Genomic DNA, 15609 nt, shown 5'->3' on the forward strand with positions numbered 1-15609 from the left:
CTCTCTCTTCTTCTCTCTACTCTGAGCATTATCTGTCTTCTTGCCGCAGCAGTTCTTTATGTCGGGCCTCAGGCAATGGGTTTGACAGTGAATTTGACCCTGTAGTCTGTTATTTTAAAGACACTTTTAATAACAATAGTAAGGGATGGGATGATGTGGATTAGGGCTGGCAATATCACCAAAAATATTATCATATGATTAATATATATGATTAATATTATTCTTCATAAAACACTCACGAATACATATTTGATAGACGCAAATCTTGCACACAGTGTGTTATGGAGAATGTGAACATATTTCTTTACACTATAATTGTATCTGGGAATCTTTTATTTAGAATTAAACAGTTAAACCCTAAATAAACCAATTAAGTGTTTTATGTTTCTATCCTTTATACTCTACACAGCCACCCTGGTTGAAAATGTATTTCTCAACAAGGCAGCAGCAACAGTGCTTTTAAACCAACGTCAAACAAAAGATCAACCACACATGTTGGCCAATGCGCAAATACTCTTTGTGCCACAGATTAATAACAAACCTAAATATTTAAATTAGGGGGGTGGTAATGCAGCCTTTTGAAAGTTTGTCGTGCTTCTCGCTGTCGTAGGAACAAGTCGCCCTCATGTCTTGCAACAATCTTAGTGCCCTTATACTCGCCGAAAGCCGAAAAACTCTGGGCTTGAATAATTAAACCTGTACGCGCAAGTACCAAAAGGTGCAGTTCCTTGATTGGCCACTTGAGGGTAGCTCTAAAAGCGAGTCAATCACTAGACTGCCGTGTTCCAACGCCTTATAACAGAAGGTAGCACAAGGTAGCAGGCTAAAAAAAAATGCTTTGGTCTCTTGAGCTAATTCTCTAGCTCTTATTTCATCCCTTTTAATGTGGGAGAGTTATAAATAATTCAGGACACAGCCACTTTGATTGACAGGCGGGCGCATTAACAGGTTGCACACTATCTGATTAGGCATCACCTGACTACGTCAGCTCCACCCACGCTCCACTTCCTCGTCTGTTTTTAAAATAGCCAAGACGTGCCAAAATGGCAACATTCAGAGTCAAACCCATTGAGCTTCAAAACTACCTCTCCAGAGGGTTCGTCATCATTATATTCGTAAGAAATCTTAAGCGAGTTTCCCATAATTAACTCTCAGTGTAATTGTCTGATTGAGTTATGATGTTTATATGAGTCAACCTTAAGTCGAGCTATTAGAAATCAGAATCTAAACATAGCTAAACCTGGGCTCAGACTTCAGGAGTTTTGGCCAGCTCCATCCCCCGACTCACCCCTCTCAACAATCAGAGGAGAAATCCGGTCCAACCTCGCACATCACCGAGGTTCGGCCCATATTTTGTGGTAATGTAAGGTATAAACAAATCCTCTCTTTAACCTCCAAAACCACACAACCGCGTGCAGACTGACTCCTACCTGCTTAGACTTGCACAGTTAACAGTTATTGCTTCCAGTTTCAAGATGTTGCTTTTGTATTTGCTAGCTCAGTGAAGAATTAGCAAATCCAAGATATGGAAATAAGATTTAGTTATTGTTGTGTTCTTAGCGCACATGCTACTACTACTACTACTGCATACTTCAATAGCCATGTACAACTGTGTGTAGACTGTACATGCAAGCGAACGCGTGCTAAACATAGAACATGTTCTAAGCAGATCGTTGTTTAATATTTAGCCAAACAGAGCTATATTAACTTTGTGTTATTTTTATTCCATACTGTGTCTTCTTATCGGAGCACATTTCCATTAGCGGGCTGATGAGTTTCGTTCCGGCGGTTGGATTGGAAGAGCCCTCACTGGTGATAATGAAGGCTATTTCTACAAATAACAGTAATTACACATCACCGCTTTTGAAATGTGACAAAGCAGACAATGTTGCTTTTATTGAATTCATTATGTTGACAGGCACTACATCCTTTTCATTCATCTCCCCTTCGTTATAGGGCCTCGGTGAATGTGTGAAAACCAGCGACAGTGCTGGATGTTGTTGTTCTCCGTTTGTGACTTTTGATCAAATGTGAGGCATGTTTTTCCTGTTGATGCTTGTGCCTGACCTTAGCTGGAAGCATGTATCTTCAGCGGTGAGTCTTGTACTGTTGTTAAAGTGGCTTCACCACACAGGGATCAAAAGTCCTCCTTCACATCCTGTGTCATTTCTAGCTGGGAAGTATTAATCTCATACAGAGCTCCAGACACCTCTTATCTGGCTGGCAGGTTGACATGTAAGGGGATATTTCGTCTTGATTCCGGCAATGAATGCGGCGCACGGGCTATCACTTGGCCCACGCTGCATATGGAAGAGGAGAAATCACACCTCTCTTTCTGTGACTTCCATTTTCATTTGTGCTCCCTCTCTCCGCTCACTCCTTTTCCGTCTCCCCTTTTTCTCTCTCCTGGAAATTATCACCAGCCATGTCAGGAGGCCTGTCGAACGGAGGGGGGAGAAATGTGTCACGCTGCCTCTTAAGTTTCTGATTGTCTAAATGACACAGAATCTCATCATACAGCTGTCTCCCTTTCTGACACTACAATTACCCATAATTCCCTCTGTCATTCACTGTCTCAAGGTTAGTATTTTATATCTTGAGGCAGAGGGCGAGGACATTTACATTTGGAGGCGAGAATATGAAAAAAAAAAATAAGAGGGAGTAGAGAAACTCAAAGTTTCGTGTTTGTATGTTCAAAACCGTTTTGTTATTTGAGAAAATTAGAATCTTAAAATACTGAATGGAGTCGCACTGAACTACAGCATGACTTAAAACTATTAATTACCTTTCCCCCTTGTTTAATGACTGCTAATGATCAAGCACCGTTTTCAGCCGATGCCATTAATCAGCCGCAGACACCAAAATAATATTCCTTGATAGCCTCAGAAAGTGGGTGTAGTCCGTCCCTCTTGACAAAGTGTGCTCAGTGAGAATGACCCATTATAATGTCATGTTCTTATTGCCATCATCTGTGATATCCCTCTATGGTTTCTGGGTTAAACAGTACATCTACCCATCCTTTCTTCTTCTTCTTCTTCTTCTTCCTTTTTTTTTTTTTTTTTTTACCCCATCCCTGGAGTAAAATGCTCTTCAAAGGTATACATTTCGTCGCACGATGACAGACGTGACACCATAATTGACCTGAGAGCTTCCATCTTACTCTTTTGAAATTCTCTGTTGTAATGTGTGTCAACTAGATAAAACGATTCCCATCTCCACCTTTATGTGGATTTCCATTTGCAAAGACAGCTGACTGACTGACTGACTGGCATAGGCTCCATTATCATTCCGTTTGAATGTCTGCGATTTGGCGGAGTAGGGTGGTGGTGGTGGCGGCGGCGACGGCGGCGAAGAGGGGGGAAGGAGCCTCCATTGTCTGAAACAGGTGCTCACGCGTAAGCTCTATACATTAGCGGAGCGTTTAGACGGGTTAAATAGTTTGCAATAATGTCGGGATTTGATATTCTTTGTGAGGAACACTTTGCTCCGTCTGACACACTGCCTAGTCCGTCAATGTGTCATGGTTTCACGGAGGCAAAATTGGTTTTAGGCTTTCATTAAATTTGCTAATGACTTCCATAATGTTCATATTATTAAACTGGAAATGATCAGGAATGAGAAAGTAATGCACTTTTTAACCTCTGAGTGTCATTTCGGCTTACTTATGCCAATCATTAGCGTATTTCCGAACATTATGTTAAGACTTTTTTTTTGTAGTTTTCCGCATGACGTGTATTAAACAAGACTTAGATCTCATAAATCCACAGAATGAGGTCCCTTGTTATGTATATACACATGTGTAGTATAGTAATTAGAGTATTACAAGCATTTAACTGGTTTTAGCCTCATTTAATTTGTTGTTCCCACATTCACCCTCCATAAAAGCCTTTCTTGTCTTTATTTTTTTTTAATAATCGTCACATCTGTTTCCCTCATGCTCTTTATTGGTACAGTGCATCCATCGCATTCATCAAGCACCAAATCCACTGTAAAACAGAACAGGACCGAGCACCTTCCCCTTCTTGTTCCTCTTTATTTTTGCTTCATTCTCACATGTGGCTATAAAAAGACATGCTCTGTTTTTGTATGCCATGTCATATTATTAAGTTTCACGCTTGCTCCATGAACCCGAGACATATTTTCTGCTTTCCCTCTGGCTAATTGGGAGATTGTTAGGACTGTCTCTATCCGGAGCCTGATGCCCCCAAATGTGTCAATGTGCTGGTATGCTGCTGCTAGACTGCGTGTCTTCCTGTCGGTTTGGGGCATGTTTTTCAGAGCGCTTCGTTATTAGATTAATTAACACTGTATTGACAAACTGTGATAGGACTGTGTGATCTTTTCTCACCTTTGGAGGCACCCTTTTTCTTGCTTTTTCAATCAAAATAATAAGGAAAATAGGCTTTTTTTTGTAACAACCGGAAAGTAAGAGGTAAGACTGAAAGTATCTCCTTTTTTTTGAAAATGGTCTTAGAATAACCTTTTATATATATATCAGAGCCGTGCACTGTGCGCTGAACCAATCTGACCCATGTGTTTATTTTCCCTTTGTCCAAGCTTACAAAGTAGAGGCAGGCTTTATGTGCCGGAGTAGAAAGGGGAAGCGGCACTTTCTGGGGGTACAGCTGGGAGGCTAAAAACAAGCTTTAAAGAGGGTCCAGTCCTGCTCAGGTTCACTGGTAAGCCTGTTGGACATCCAGCTTTGTTCTTCTCATAGGCTGCTTATCAGTGGCCTGATGCGGTTGTCCCCTCATATGTTCCTCTTGTACCTCAGCTGGGCCAATTCGATGGCCTAAGCACTCAAATTGAGCCATTTTGTCTCACTTTGAAACAAACTAGGACCCATTATGTGTGTGTGTGTGTGTGTGTGTTTGTTTTTTAATTCATACCCCTCCTCCCCGTCTCCCTTCCACTTTGGCCTTGGTCTATGTAAGTTGTCAATGCCCCCTGCCTTTCTCTGCTCTTAAGTTTGAAGCGCTAGCTTTGTGAGGGGTCAGTGTTTCCACTCCAGCAGTGTCAACTTCAATCTGGGGCGATTTGGTGTGAAATGTGTGCCATGGTGTGGGGGCTCGCAGGTCAAAGCCCCGGTAATTGATGTTGCTTATTCATCTGCTTTTCCTTGTCTACTCTCACCGCAGCACAGCAGCCGTTTTTGTTTGTCTAAATTGTTTGAAGATTTACTGTAGGTCTTAGGGCTCTGAGAAGCATCCCCCTGCTGCACTTTGTCTGTGTTCCTACCTAGCAGGGGGTTCAGCGCTGGGACACACAATGGTGCATGCACAAAGGAGGCTTTCCCCAACACAAGGCCTGGAGGACATCGCATAGCATGACACTGAGCACTGGGAGACACACAATGGTGGAGGCACAAAGGAGGCCTCTCTTAAGACAGGACTCAGAGGACATCTAGCATGACAAGCAGGGAAGCTCTCACTGTAATTAGCCATGGAACCATCCTGACCAATGGCCTTATGAGATCTATCTGAAAACTGTTTTAAACCACTAACGGGAGGAAAGGATAAGGTTGCTGCCAGAAAGCTGGTCTTGTGATGCAGCAAACCTAAGAAACACACATGCATAGACACAGCCATGCACGAAAACCACTTTCCCCGAGCCATTTCGGTCTGCTGATCTCTCTTCCGCCCCGTTCCTTCTGAGAAACGGTACCTGCTAGCTGGTGCGGGATGAAATGCTGGATCCGTTTAACCACAAAGAAGGGCCACGATGATGGAACCGCGTTTAATCTGGCCCTCTAGCATGTCAGGCGGCAGCATGGGTGGTATGTCCTCCAGGGCCTTTGAAGAGGGGCGATTTAGAGGAGAGATTTGGATCATTACACAATAAAGAACACTTCATAAGTACTGAAGTGAGTTGGAGAAATGACGGTTAATGATGTTGACAGCAATTCACCTCTGCTGAATTACAGAAAGATTTGACTCAACTTGCCTTCTTTAATGAGCCTCACTCTGTAAAGGTAATGGGCCAGCGGTAAGACATGGAGGGAGGAGGCGAGGAGAAAGTGAGGGAGGGAGATTTTTTTTTCTTTCTAGGGGAGTTGCACTGCTGCCCATGGTTTCCAGTGGGCAGATAGATAGCCTCCCTTTAGGCTATCATGTGAGGGAACTATAACGATAGAAAGGCCGTCATCAGTAATGAGGAACTCTTCAACAGGGTTGTCTGATCTCCACTGTTAGAAGTTGTGTGTATTTGTATGACTAGATCTTGTCATATACCTTTATTTCTTACTTATGTATGATTATTAATATAAACTACATGTACAGAGAGCGATTCTTGAAAAGTGTGCTCATTGCTTCCAGAATTGCACCCACAATCTGTCATATTTGTCACAATGAAAAGGGTTTTCTCCCAATAAGCATCCATCATTCCCTATGATTCTTCCCTACTGGCATCAAATCAGCCTATTTCCAGAGCTGGGACACTGATTCCGGCCTACAGCTCGTTTGCTATTTCTGATCTTGCATGTGTTTTGTGTGCAAGTTTGTGACAAAAACCTTAACTGACAGCGCGACAGTTGATTTGCGCTACTATTTATTTTTTTTCTCCCTCCCCCCCCTCCCCCTCGTCTGACTGTCATCCCATCAAAGCAACGTATCGGCCGCCGTCTTTGAGTGTCTCGCGCTGAATGATAAACATGTACATCCAAACTTGAGATCCAGTGCCAATTATGCGTCGACGGAGATGTCGCCGAGAATGTAGCGTTTAAATTAAAATGATGGCATTCAATTTCAAACCCCCCTGGCGCGGTGACATGTTCTATTATCTCCTTTTCTACGTGTAAGACAAGGCAAAAACAGCAGCGATGAAAGAAGGAAGCGTCCCAAAGGTCAAATCAATAACTTTATTGCTTGTCTGCAGTTTTTTTTTTTTTCGTCTTGTTGGCACTCCTACGTCAATCATGAAGCCTATTAATAGGTTTCTTAGAGGCAAAACATACTCCTGGCTTCACTAAACATACTCATTCCCTGACAACCTTCCAACAACTAGTAAACAATGGACATGATGCACTGAAAACTAATACGATAGCTCAACGTCGGTATAGGCCGACTTCGGCTGTGTTGATTTCCTCACGATAGTTTTGTAACAGCATAATCTGATTATATTGTACATGTAGCAAGCTCTGTACCACATGAAAAAAGAAATACATGGCTTGATACTTTAATTGGCAGGAATACTTGTCTAATTATCACTTTTCCGCTTGCTCTCCGTGCTGAGATTATGTAATTATCTTTCTGAAACACTGTGGAACGACATTGCCTTTTTTTTTTTGTGTGTGTGTGTGCGCGTGTCATTTCTGAGACGCTGCTGTACCTGACACTCAGCAAGCCACTTAATAATACGCTAGAAAGGCAGCTAATTATATCATAATAATGGGTTGATGAAAGCAATAAGGCAAGGCCGGTGAATGAATGATAGCACTGCTAGGCGGCTCGAGTTGTAACTTTATCTCAAGTTATTGGAAGAAACGCTAAACAGGAAGTTCTTTAATTACCAATGGGTTTACTCATTAAGCCGAGAGAATTGGGGTCTTTGTATTTATTATCGTTATGCAAATCCCGGCCTGTGCTAAATGATATGTTTCTCTGCAATGATTATTTTCAACGAATTGAGTCCCTAATCAAGTTAATTACTCCGTGTTTACCAGCCTCCCCAAAGCTAGGATACCCCAATTAAAGACTACACCTGTTCTATTTGTGGGATTTGCTACATGTGTCGTTACATGTTCTCCTGCAGAGCAAAGGTTTGTCAGGGGGGAAGAGCCGCCACTTAGACCCCTCACTGGGCTTCCAGATTTCATCTCCCGGCTCCTGCAAACGCTCTACGCCGACTGTGTCATCTAGTTACGGGATCCTTTACAGAGAAGAGGCAGGAACACAGCTGACACACACATCCGCGAGACCCGGGGAGGGGGTAGATGGGTAATCCGACGGAGGGCGAGCCGGAGCACCGGCAGCGGCAGCATCAACAGCCGCCGTCGACTGCTTTCGAAACTTTTTAATTAGCACTAATTACCTTTGCAGGAAAATGTTGAGGCTTGAAAGGATTTGTGTCAGCAAGTGGGAGATCAAAGATTGTGGTGCTGTGCATTTTAATCTCAACACTGAGGGGTAATAGGGAGCTGTTTGTGTGTTGGAGAGGGGGTGAAAGGAGGAGACGCTTCCCAGGTGGTACTTGAGTAGTCTACCTCCAGTAATGCTGTCTACCAATCACACCACAGGCCCTGTCACATTATAAAATTTTCCACTAATATAAAGAAATTAACTTTATTTTTTGTTGTTTTTTTTTGTTTTTTTTCTCCGCCGAATTGAATAATGGCTTCCTCCTTTATCTGTGCGCGCGCATTCCTCAGTGTCAGCGTGCGCACCCTCGTGTGATTTTTTTCTGCGCGCCGCTTCATCAGACTGACAGGCTTTTCATAGAGGTGGTGTTTAATGCATGCCTGGACATCACTGTGGCAGGGTCATCCATCAGACATCAAGACAACATCGATCATTTGCCATGAAGAGAGCGCGGGGTAGTGATTATTTGCTATTAGGTGGATGCTGAGGCATACAAATGGCTGGCAGTTGACAGTTGAACTCACTCTAACGTAATGCGGGTTGGCTCCCCCTCTCAGGGAAATGTTGACAAGCACTGAGCCTGAACACTGTAATGACAGAGTGTGCAGGCAGACAGGGCACTGAGGGATTCTTCTCACACGTCCCAGCGTCTGGCATTATTGAATGTTTGTGTATTTTTTATTGCAAGTACACGTGTTAATTCCCAGCTACACATTCTCTCGGCTTAAGATTTCTGCTGTTTATTCCTTTTTTTTTATTTTAATGAAAAAGTCACTGTTTATTGTGAAGAACCCTGATTGCGGTGTGCATTGGCTGATTGACCCTGTCATCGCAGTTTTACATACACTTAAATATATGTGCCCGTGTAGCATGCATGAGAGACCGCGGCGCTTGTTTGTGCCGCATTGATGTCCTCCCTGACTGAGATGCCATCAGCCGATTGATTTTCAGCTCCCGTCCACTGAGCGAGGAGGCTGTTTGTCATGTGGATAGACAACTAATCTTTCAATACAAACATTCCCCAAGACACATGGCCGCACTGCGAGCACAGTCCAGGCACTGTGACGAGGGAGGTTATTGTATGGGCTATGATGATGTATTTTGCGGGATGATGTATTTCGCAGTGTACAGTTCGGTGTCTTGCAAGGGAAGCAGCCGTCACTCTGTCTGGCCGTGTAACAAAACTCACTCGGTGGAGCTTTGGAAGAGACATCGACCTTCCTGCAGCGATCTCTCAATTTCTCTCTTCGCCGGGTAAATGGCCGACTTGCTTTTGCCTCTCAATTAGGTCATTGTCGGAGCTTAGACTTCATCCCGGGCCAAACTTAGGTCAAGCAAGGCTTATGCGGTTGGATCTGACAGGAATGTCTGTCAAGTCCTTATCCCGTGGCCGGGGTTGGTCCGGGGTCATTAATCAGACAGGGATTTGAGGTGCAAGGGGCAGCATGAGGCCAGGTGATGCTGACCTCAGTACAGTGGCTTTGATTTTGTCTGGCCCTGGCTCATTGCGTATGTGTGTATGTATGTATGTGTGTGTGTGTGTGTGTGTGTGAGAGAGAATTGACAGGATCAGTCCCTGTCTGATTCACAGCGCCCTCAGTGTCTCTGCCAGCGCTAATGACATTGAGAGAGAATATTAACCTCACACACTCAGCGGGAATATCCACAAGGGGTAGTCCATAACTCAGCCGCCGCACGATCCGCAGTGATATTATCATTCAAACACGCCGAAGCCGGTTTTAAATTTGTGACAGGCGCTCCATGGTGGAGACATTCTCAACAACCGAAGTCTGTACCTCTCACGTAATGGCCTCGCGTAGGATGAAGTAATGAGCGGGGATATTTAACTTCTTCGTCGACAAAGAAGTTGGCTAATTATATTTCACAGATTTCTTCCTGCTTGAATTTGTTTATGCTCCCTAAAAGAGATGTTTTCTCGAAATGATGTAACCCTCTGTAAAGTTCAATCTGGCATGCCACCGCCAATTGACAGCTCTGCAGCGAAAGATGATTTTTACACACAGGCTATCAGGAGCGAGCGTGGCGCGGTATTCAAAACAGATTAAGAGTGAACCCACATAAAGAGGAGATTTGCTGGCGGCGCCAAATGTACTCTAATGATTTGCATTGCCATTAATAGTAATTTGCAGCTGCCTGGGAGGAGACATGTAATCCCCTTTCCATGTGTGAATTGACATGCATTCAGGGAGGGCTATGTGTGTCCTGGATGTGTGATCTTTAAATGACTGCCACCTGAGGCCTGGCAATACAGAGAGAGAGAGAGAGAGAAAGAGAGAGAGAGAGGGGTGCCACACTGAGCAGCGACTTGTCTACATGTGAGCAAGACAGGGGGTGAGAAAAGGGGGGAGCTGTGGGGGAGATAGAGACAGATAATGACAGTCTAATTCACCGTCAGAGATGCATGTAGGGAGACGTGTATAGGCCATAAAGTGTAGCTGGAGGGAAGAGTGCTGGAACAGACCTGATCGGCGCTGTGTGGAGGTGGTAGGAGGGATGTCGGGGGTGGGGAGGGGGGCTTGAGGGGTTGCAGGGCATTAATTTGCTTTACAGATAATGTCTTCTTATTTATCACGAGCTAATCCTGATAGCATTTTGATGCGGCGTTCTGGTATTTTTGGACGTGTTCGTGTATTTTTGTTGCGGTTCAGACTGATGAAATACAGCTCTGCTGAACTAACGCGAGTGTATTAATGAGTTACATGTGTGATTCCATTTAATTTAAATCATATCATTAGCAACTAGGACAGAATGTGATGCAGTTGCACTCTGATCTGAGTGATCTGACAATGATATTTAGATCTGAGTCTTAAATCAGTCTGGCAACTGCTAGATTACATCGGAGCAGAAGACGATTGTGATTGTCTTAACAATATTTGGGAATATGGATTGCGCATTAAGCCTAACAGATATATATTGCAGTGTACAGACTGGCAAGAGCCCTCGGAATATTTCTCGACTATTTAAGGCCGAATGGCTCCACAGCCTCCTTCCTTTCTCTCCCGCTAACCTGCCTCCATTCACCTTTCTTATTAAGTTTATTAAAGCCAGTCCGCATGCCGGGTTTTTCAGGTCCAGTTCCTTTTACCATTCATTACAGTACCTTATCCTGGCAGGCAATCTGAAGTGTGCTCTGAATAGTCCATTATGCACATATGAAGGCCATCATGGCCCGAGTATTGGTCAATTCATCAAACATTTATCTGTTGCCCTCTGAACAGCACGTCAGTATACCTGTCACACTGCCACTCTGGCCCCCGGTTTAGCATAACGGTGCATTGCTCTTCTGCAGCCTTTGAGGGGATATCAGCTCTTGGAACCGTAGCAGTGAGGTCTCCTCTGCTTTTTGAAGCGTCTGTGTGGTTTCTTTAGTAGACACTTTAAGTTAGACTTTACGTTTTACATGGCTGGATGCAGGGATGCTGCCTGTGGGATCTCTGTTGCCATTTTACCTAAAGAGGAGGCTTAGAGGTTGTTCCACATTACATGTATGTTATGCGTGGCTAAGACAAACTCCATATTTGGTCTTCAGAGTTTCTAAAAATGATAATGACTCATTCGGGCGACAGTTCCAAAAATCAGCCATCAGACATAAGAAGGAAGACTGTGTGGCTGATGTCGAAGAGCCAAGGCTCCTATTCCTCATTTTTCATGTGTTGCCTGAGGATATCCGACATGACACTATTGCACACCATTGGCAGGAGTGACTGACATTTCAGCCAATAATGGTCGAGAGTTTTCTTCCCTCTGTTGTCAGCAGCGGTTTATCAATCACTATGTCTGCATCAGTATTAGTGTATCGATCTGGCAGGGCTGCTCTTTGGGTCAGTGTCTCCTCTCCAGTGTCCTTGTCTGGTCTCCCGCATTCCTCCCCTGCTCCCTGAGCCGAGATTCTGCTCCAGCAACACTTTACCAACTCAGTCGGCTGCGCCTTCGCAGATTATCGAGGTTTCAGCACATACGTGCACTACTTATGTAAGCTCGAAAGCCCGCACGCTTATGCGCACAGGGCTGTATGATGTATGATGGCGGGCCCGCGCGGGCTAAGTGGTAGTCAAAGCGTAAAGACAACCCTTGTGAAGTATTAGCTCTGACAATGAGGCTGATCATAATTATCTTAACAAGGAGAGGATTCATCGCCTCACCTCGTTAAAGCTACCGCCTCTCAGTGTCTCTGGATGTCTCTCTCTTTCTGGCTAGCTAGAGGTTTAAGGAAATGCCATTTAATTACAATGGAATTACTAGAAATGTTATTTTTCTCAATGTGTGCAGAAATATATATAAAATATATGATGTTTTTGTATATTTGCAACGTTTCCAAAAAATTATTTTACATACTTTTTTACACTTAAGAATAATAATAATAATAATAATACATTTGATTTATAAGCGCCTTTCAAGACTCCCAAGGACACTGTACAAAAACAGATGATATACGTGAATAAATGTGACAAACAGTTATATCAGTGGAAATCACAATAGTACATGGATGAAACATTTTTGTGGTGTAAAGTTGATCTGGAGTCGCCCCCCTTGGGAACTGATTATGCCCCGCCAATTATCTGCAGGACCGATCAGATCGATAGTGCTGGTTTTACGCGGTGAAGGACAGGAGAGTGACGCCACCGTAGTCGTACAATTCACCCGAGTGCCATGGAGTAGAATTTGTTCACAACAAAATGGCTCTGATTGGTTGTTGGACTATCCAAGTCAGTGTTTCAAACGATCAGTGTGCCCCGTAATGAAATCCAAGTGCCGTGTTATCAGACAGTTCTTTTCAGAATATGAACTAAAGATACTGAGTATTTTTATCAGTGCTATTACCATTTCCGAAGGAGTGAATTTAAATAGAACAGCGTTAACAAAACTTTGTCTATTGTCAATATTTACTGTAAATGTGTGTGCTTTTTGCCTGCCTTCGCCGTTTTCCCAGGTTTCAACAGCACTGGAGCTCATTAGTTTTGTTAAAAGCCAAAGCCAATCTTTTTTTTTTTTTTTTTTTTTTTTAAAGAGGGTAAAGTAATTTTACTGCAGCGCTAAAACTTTGTTCGTGTTCCAAGCCGCACATTAAAACAAGAACGCTTATAAAAAGTAATGAAACGGGCTTATGGAAGTCTGCAGAGGGAGCGTGGAGAGCTGGGGAGTATTAGAAGTTCAGTCCCTGCACTGTAGCTAATGCTGGATGGGACTCGGTGGCTCTCCCCTGGCTGTGAATTTAACTGATTAAATCAGCTAGTGCACGCAGTAGTGGTGACATGAAAACAACAATTAATAAGGCTCCCTCCTGTGCCATGCGGCTCCCTTTAACCGAGCAGCTAATAACATAACCCACAGGACTGCAGCCCATCACACACACACACACACACACACACACACATTCACAGGTGGCAATAGTTCGTTAGCAGCCTCTGCAAATGAAATAATGTTTATCCAGTGTGGTACACGATTGCGCCTAACTACACATTAACAAAGATTATACTTGCAGATTAATTGCATGTTGTAGTGAATTCCCTGTCAGTGCAAACACAATAAATGAGCTAAAAAATATAAATTGCGTTTCCCGTTTGTTGCTTTGGGGCCAATGCTCACATCTACGCTTCAGTGATTTTTCATGTTTCAGCAATAATTTACAACTGTTAATTGGTTAGAGTAATAAAAAAAGTACAATTTTATTTAATATCTTAAATGTATAGCTTTTGTAGCTTCGTATGTCTTCTAGCTTTCATAAATGAGAAACACGACGAGGGAAGAAAAAAAGAAAACACGAGCAAACAGAATTTCATAAAACTGGCACATCTCTCCATTCATCCATCTCGCCAGTGCATTAATCAGAGCTGATAAGAGGTTGTCAGCTAGCGGCTTTGCCAGCACACTGGCTAGGTGCTGTCAGCTGCTGTTGTTGTGGGTATCAAGTGTGTGTGTGTGTGTGTGCGTGTTTGCAAAATGTTGATGTCTCCTAAAACGAGGCAGCTCGAGACTGCTTCACTCGCAAGTCAACAATGAATTCGCTGATTGGATGTTTTGCGCCCTCCGAGGAGATGGTTGCAACATTTCGCTTTGTAGATCAAAGTCGCAGGCGGCGCGTCCACCGCTCGCGTGCCAATAGGTGCGCGGATCGGTGCGTGCCAACTGGAAGTGCAATTAAAGAAAACACATCATTTTGTTGGAGAAACTCATCATCTTCACGTGCTCATTGCCATCCAGATGTAGATTGTCATGCAAGTTGGTGTATACAAGGCAGTCACTGACGCTGAGCAGATCCAAGGAGAAGAAATACTTCATGCTGCTACTATTTAGACTCGGCTGTACCTTGAGTTTGTCATGCAGCGATAGGACATCTTTCATTATATTTATGTCTCTTTAAATCTGCTTTTACTTTTACTGGAAGACAAACTGACTATTTTAAAGCTAAACCTATCTGAAAGTGTTACTTCTATTATTGGAATACATCTGTGGTAGTCAAATGTAATTAACAGTTAAAAATTCAATTAGAAATAAATCCTTTTTTTGTGTGTGAACCGAGTAAGATGTCTAGAGAAGTGCACTGTCTGTGTTCCGTCAGATTTAAATGTCAATGAAGTCCCACAGGGCACTTTAACATGGCATGCTGACAGTGTGAAGGATTAGAAAACACACACATTGCCTTTGTGCGGCTCCTATGACTTGAACTTTGCAGGGCTCTTACATTACTTCTAACGCCGCCCTTCCGTCATTTTTATGCCCGTGTTGAAGCCGTATGTGTGCGCGAGAGCCAGAGAGGAAAAGAAGTTGAGGTGACCCCTTCACCTCTTTTTGCAATGCGTCATAAAACGGGAAAGCGGAAAGGCAAAATACTTCCTTTCAAAAAAAAGAAAAATACAAACCCTTTGATGCCGGAATCCTTACACTAACCCCTATCATGGCACACTTGCGAGAAAAAAAAGTTTCCCCTCTATTCTATGTGTGATTGCGAGTGTATTCCGGTTCCTCTGTGAAAATGATGGATGACAAGTTAAATTTGTGTCTGGGGAGTGAAGGTGAACTGTGACAGAGTGATTTGTCTTGGGAATGGAGGGTTAGGGTCAGGCGAAACTGGGCGCCTCAAGGCACAAGACATTGACAAATTCATCCTGCCCGCCGCATTTCTGAAGCCTTTTGTTTTGAATCCTGGCTACTCACAAGTGACCCCCATCCCTCATCCTGCCAGCCGCTGAAGGATGCCTCACCATGCCAGGGGAGCTCAGCACCACTAATTCTTGTCATTCACTTCCCTGACAGGCCCAGACCCATACTCTCCCGGCGTATGAAAGAGGGAGGCTGAAATATTTATTTCTGCACAACAACGGCTGACCAGATTTAAAGCCATAACAGTTTCCCTGTTTCCTTATCATTGCAGGTCACTGGCAGGCCTCAAAATGTTCACTGAGCTGGAAGAGCTGGTCGTCGACAACAATCTGCTAGGAAATGACCTCCGGTTGCCCAGGTTACCCAACCTCCACACCCTGACACTCAATAAGAACCAAATATCCTTTTCAAG

The 15609-nt window shown here is 43.6% G+C and overlaps 1 protein-coding gene across 1 annotated transcript in view; it reads left to right on the forward strand.

Annotated features, from left to right (window-relative positions):
* Window positions 1-15609, forward strand: part of lrmda (leucine rich melanocyte differentiation associated) — a 201036-nt gene that overhangs the window by 117920 nt on the left and 67507 nt on the right. The window contains exon 3 of the mRNA XM_084561641.1: window positions 15469-15595. Coding sequence (XP_084417767.1) covers window positions 15469-15595 — 127 coding nt within the window. The remainder of the gene's footprint in view (window positions 1-15468; window positions 15596-15609) is intronic.

This window comes from Chelon labrosus, assembly GCF_963514085.1.
Source record: "Chelon labrosus genome assembly, chromosome: 15".
Lineage (NCBI taxonomy): Eukaryota > Metazoa > Chordata > Actinopteri > Mugiliformes > Mugilidae > Chelon > Chelon labrosus.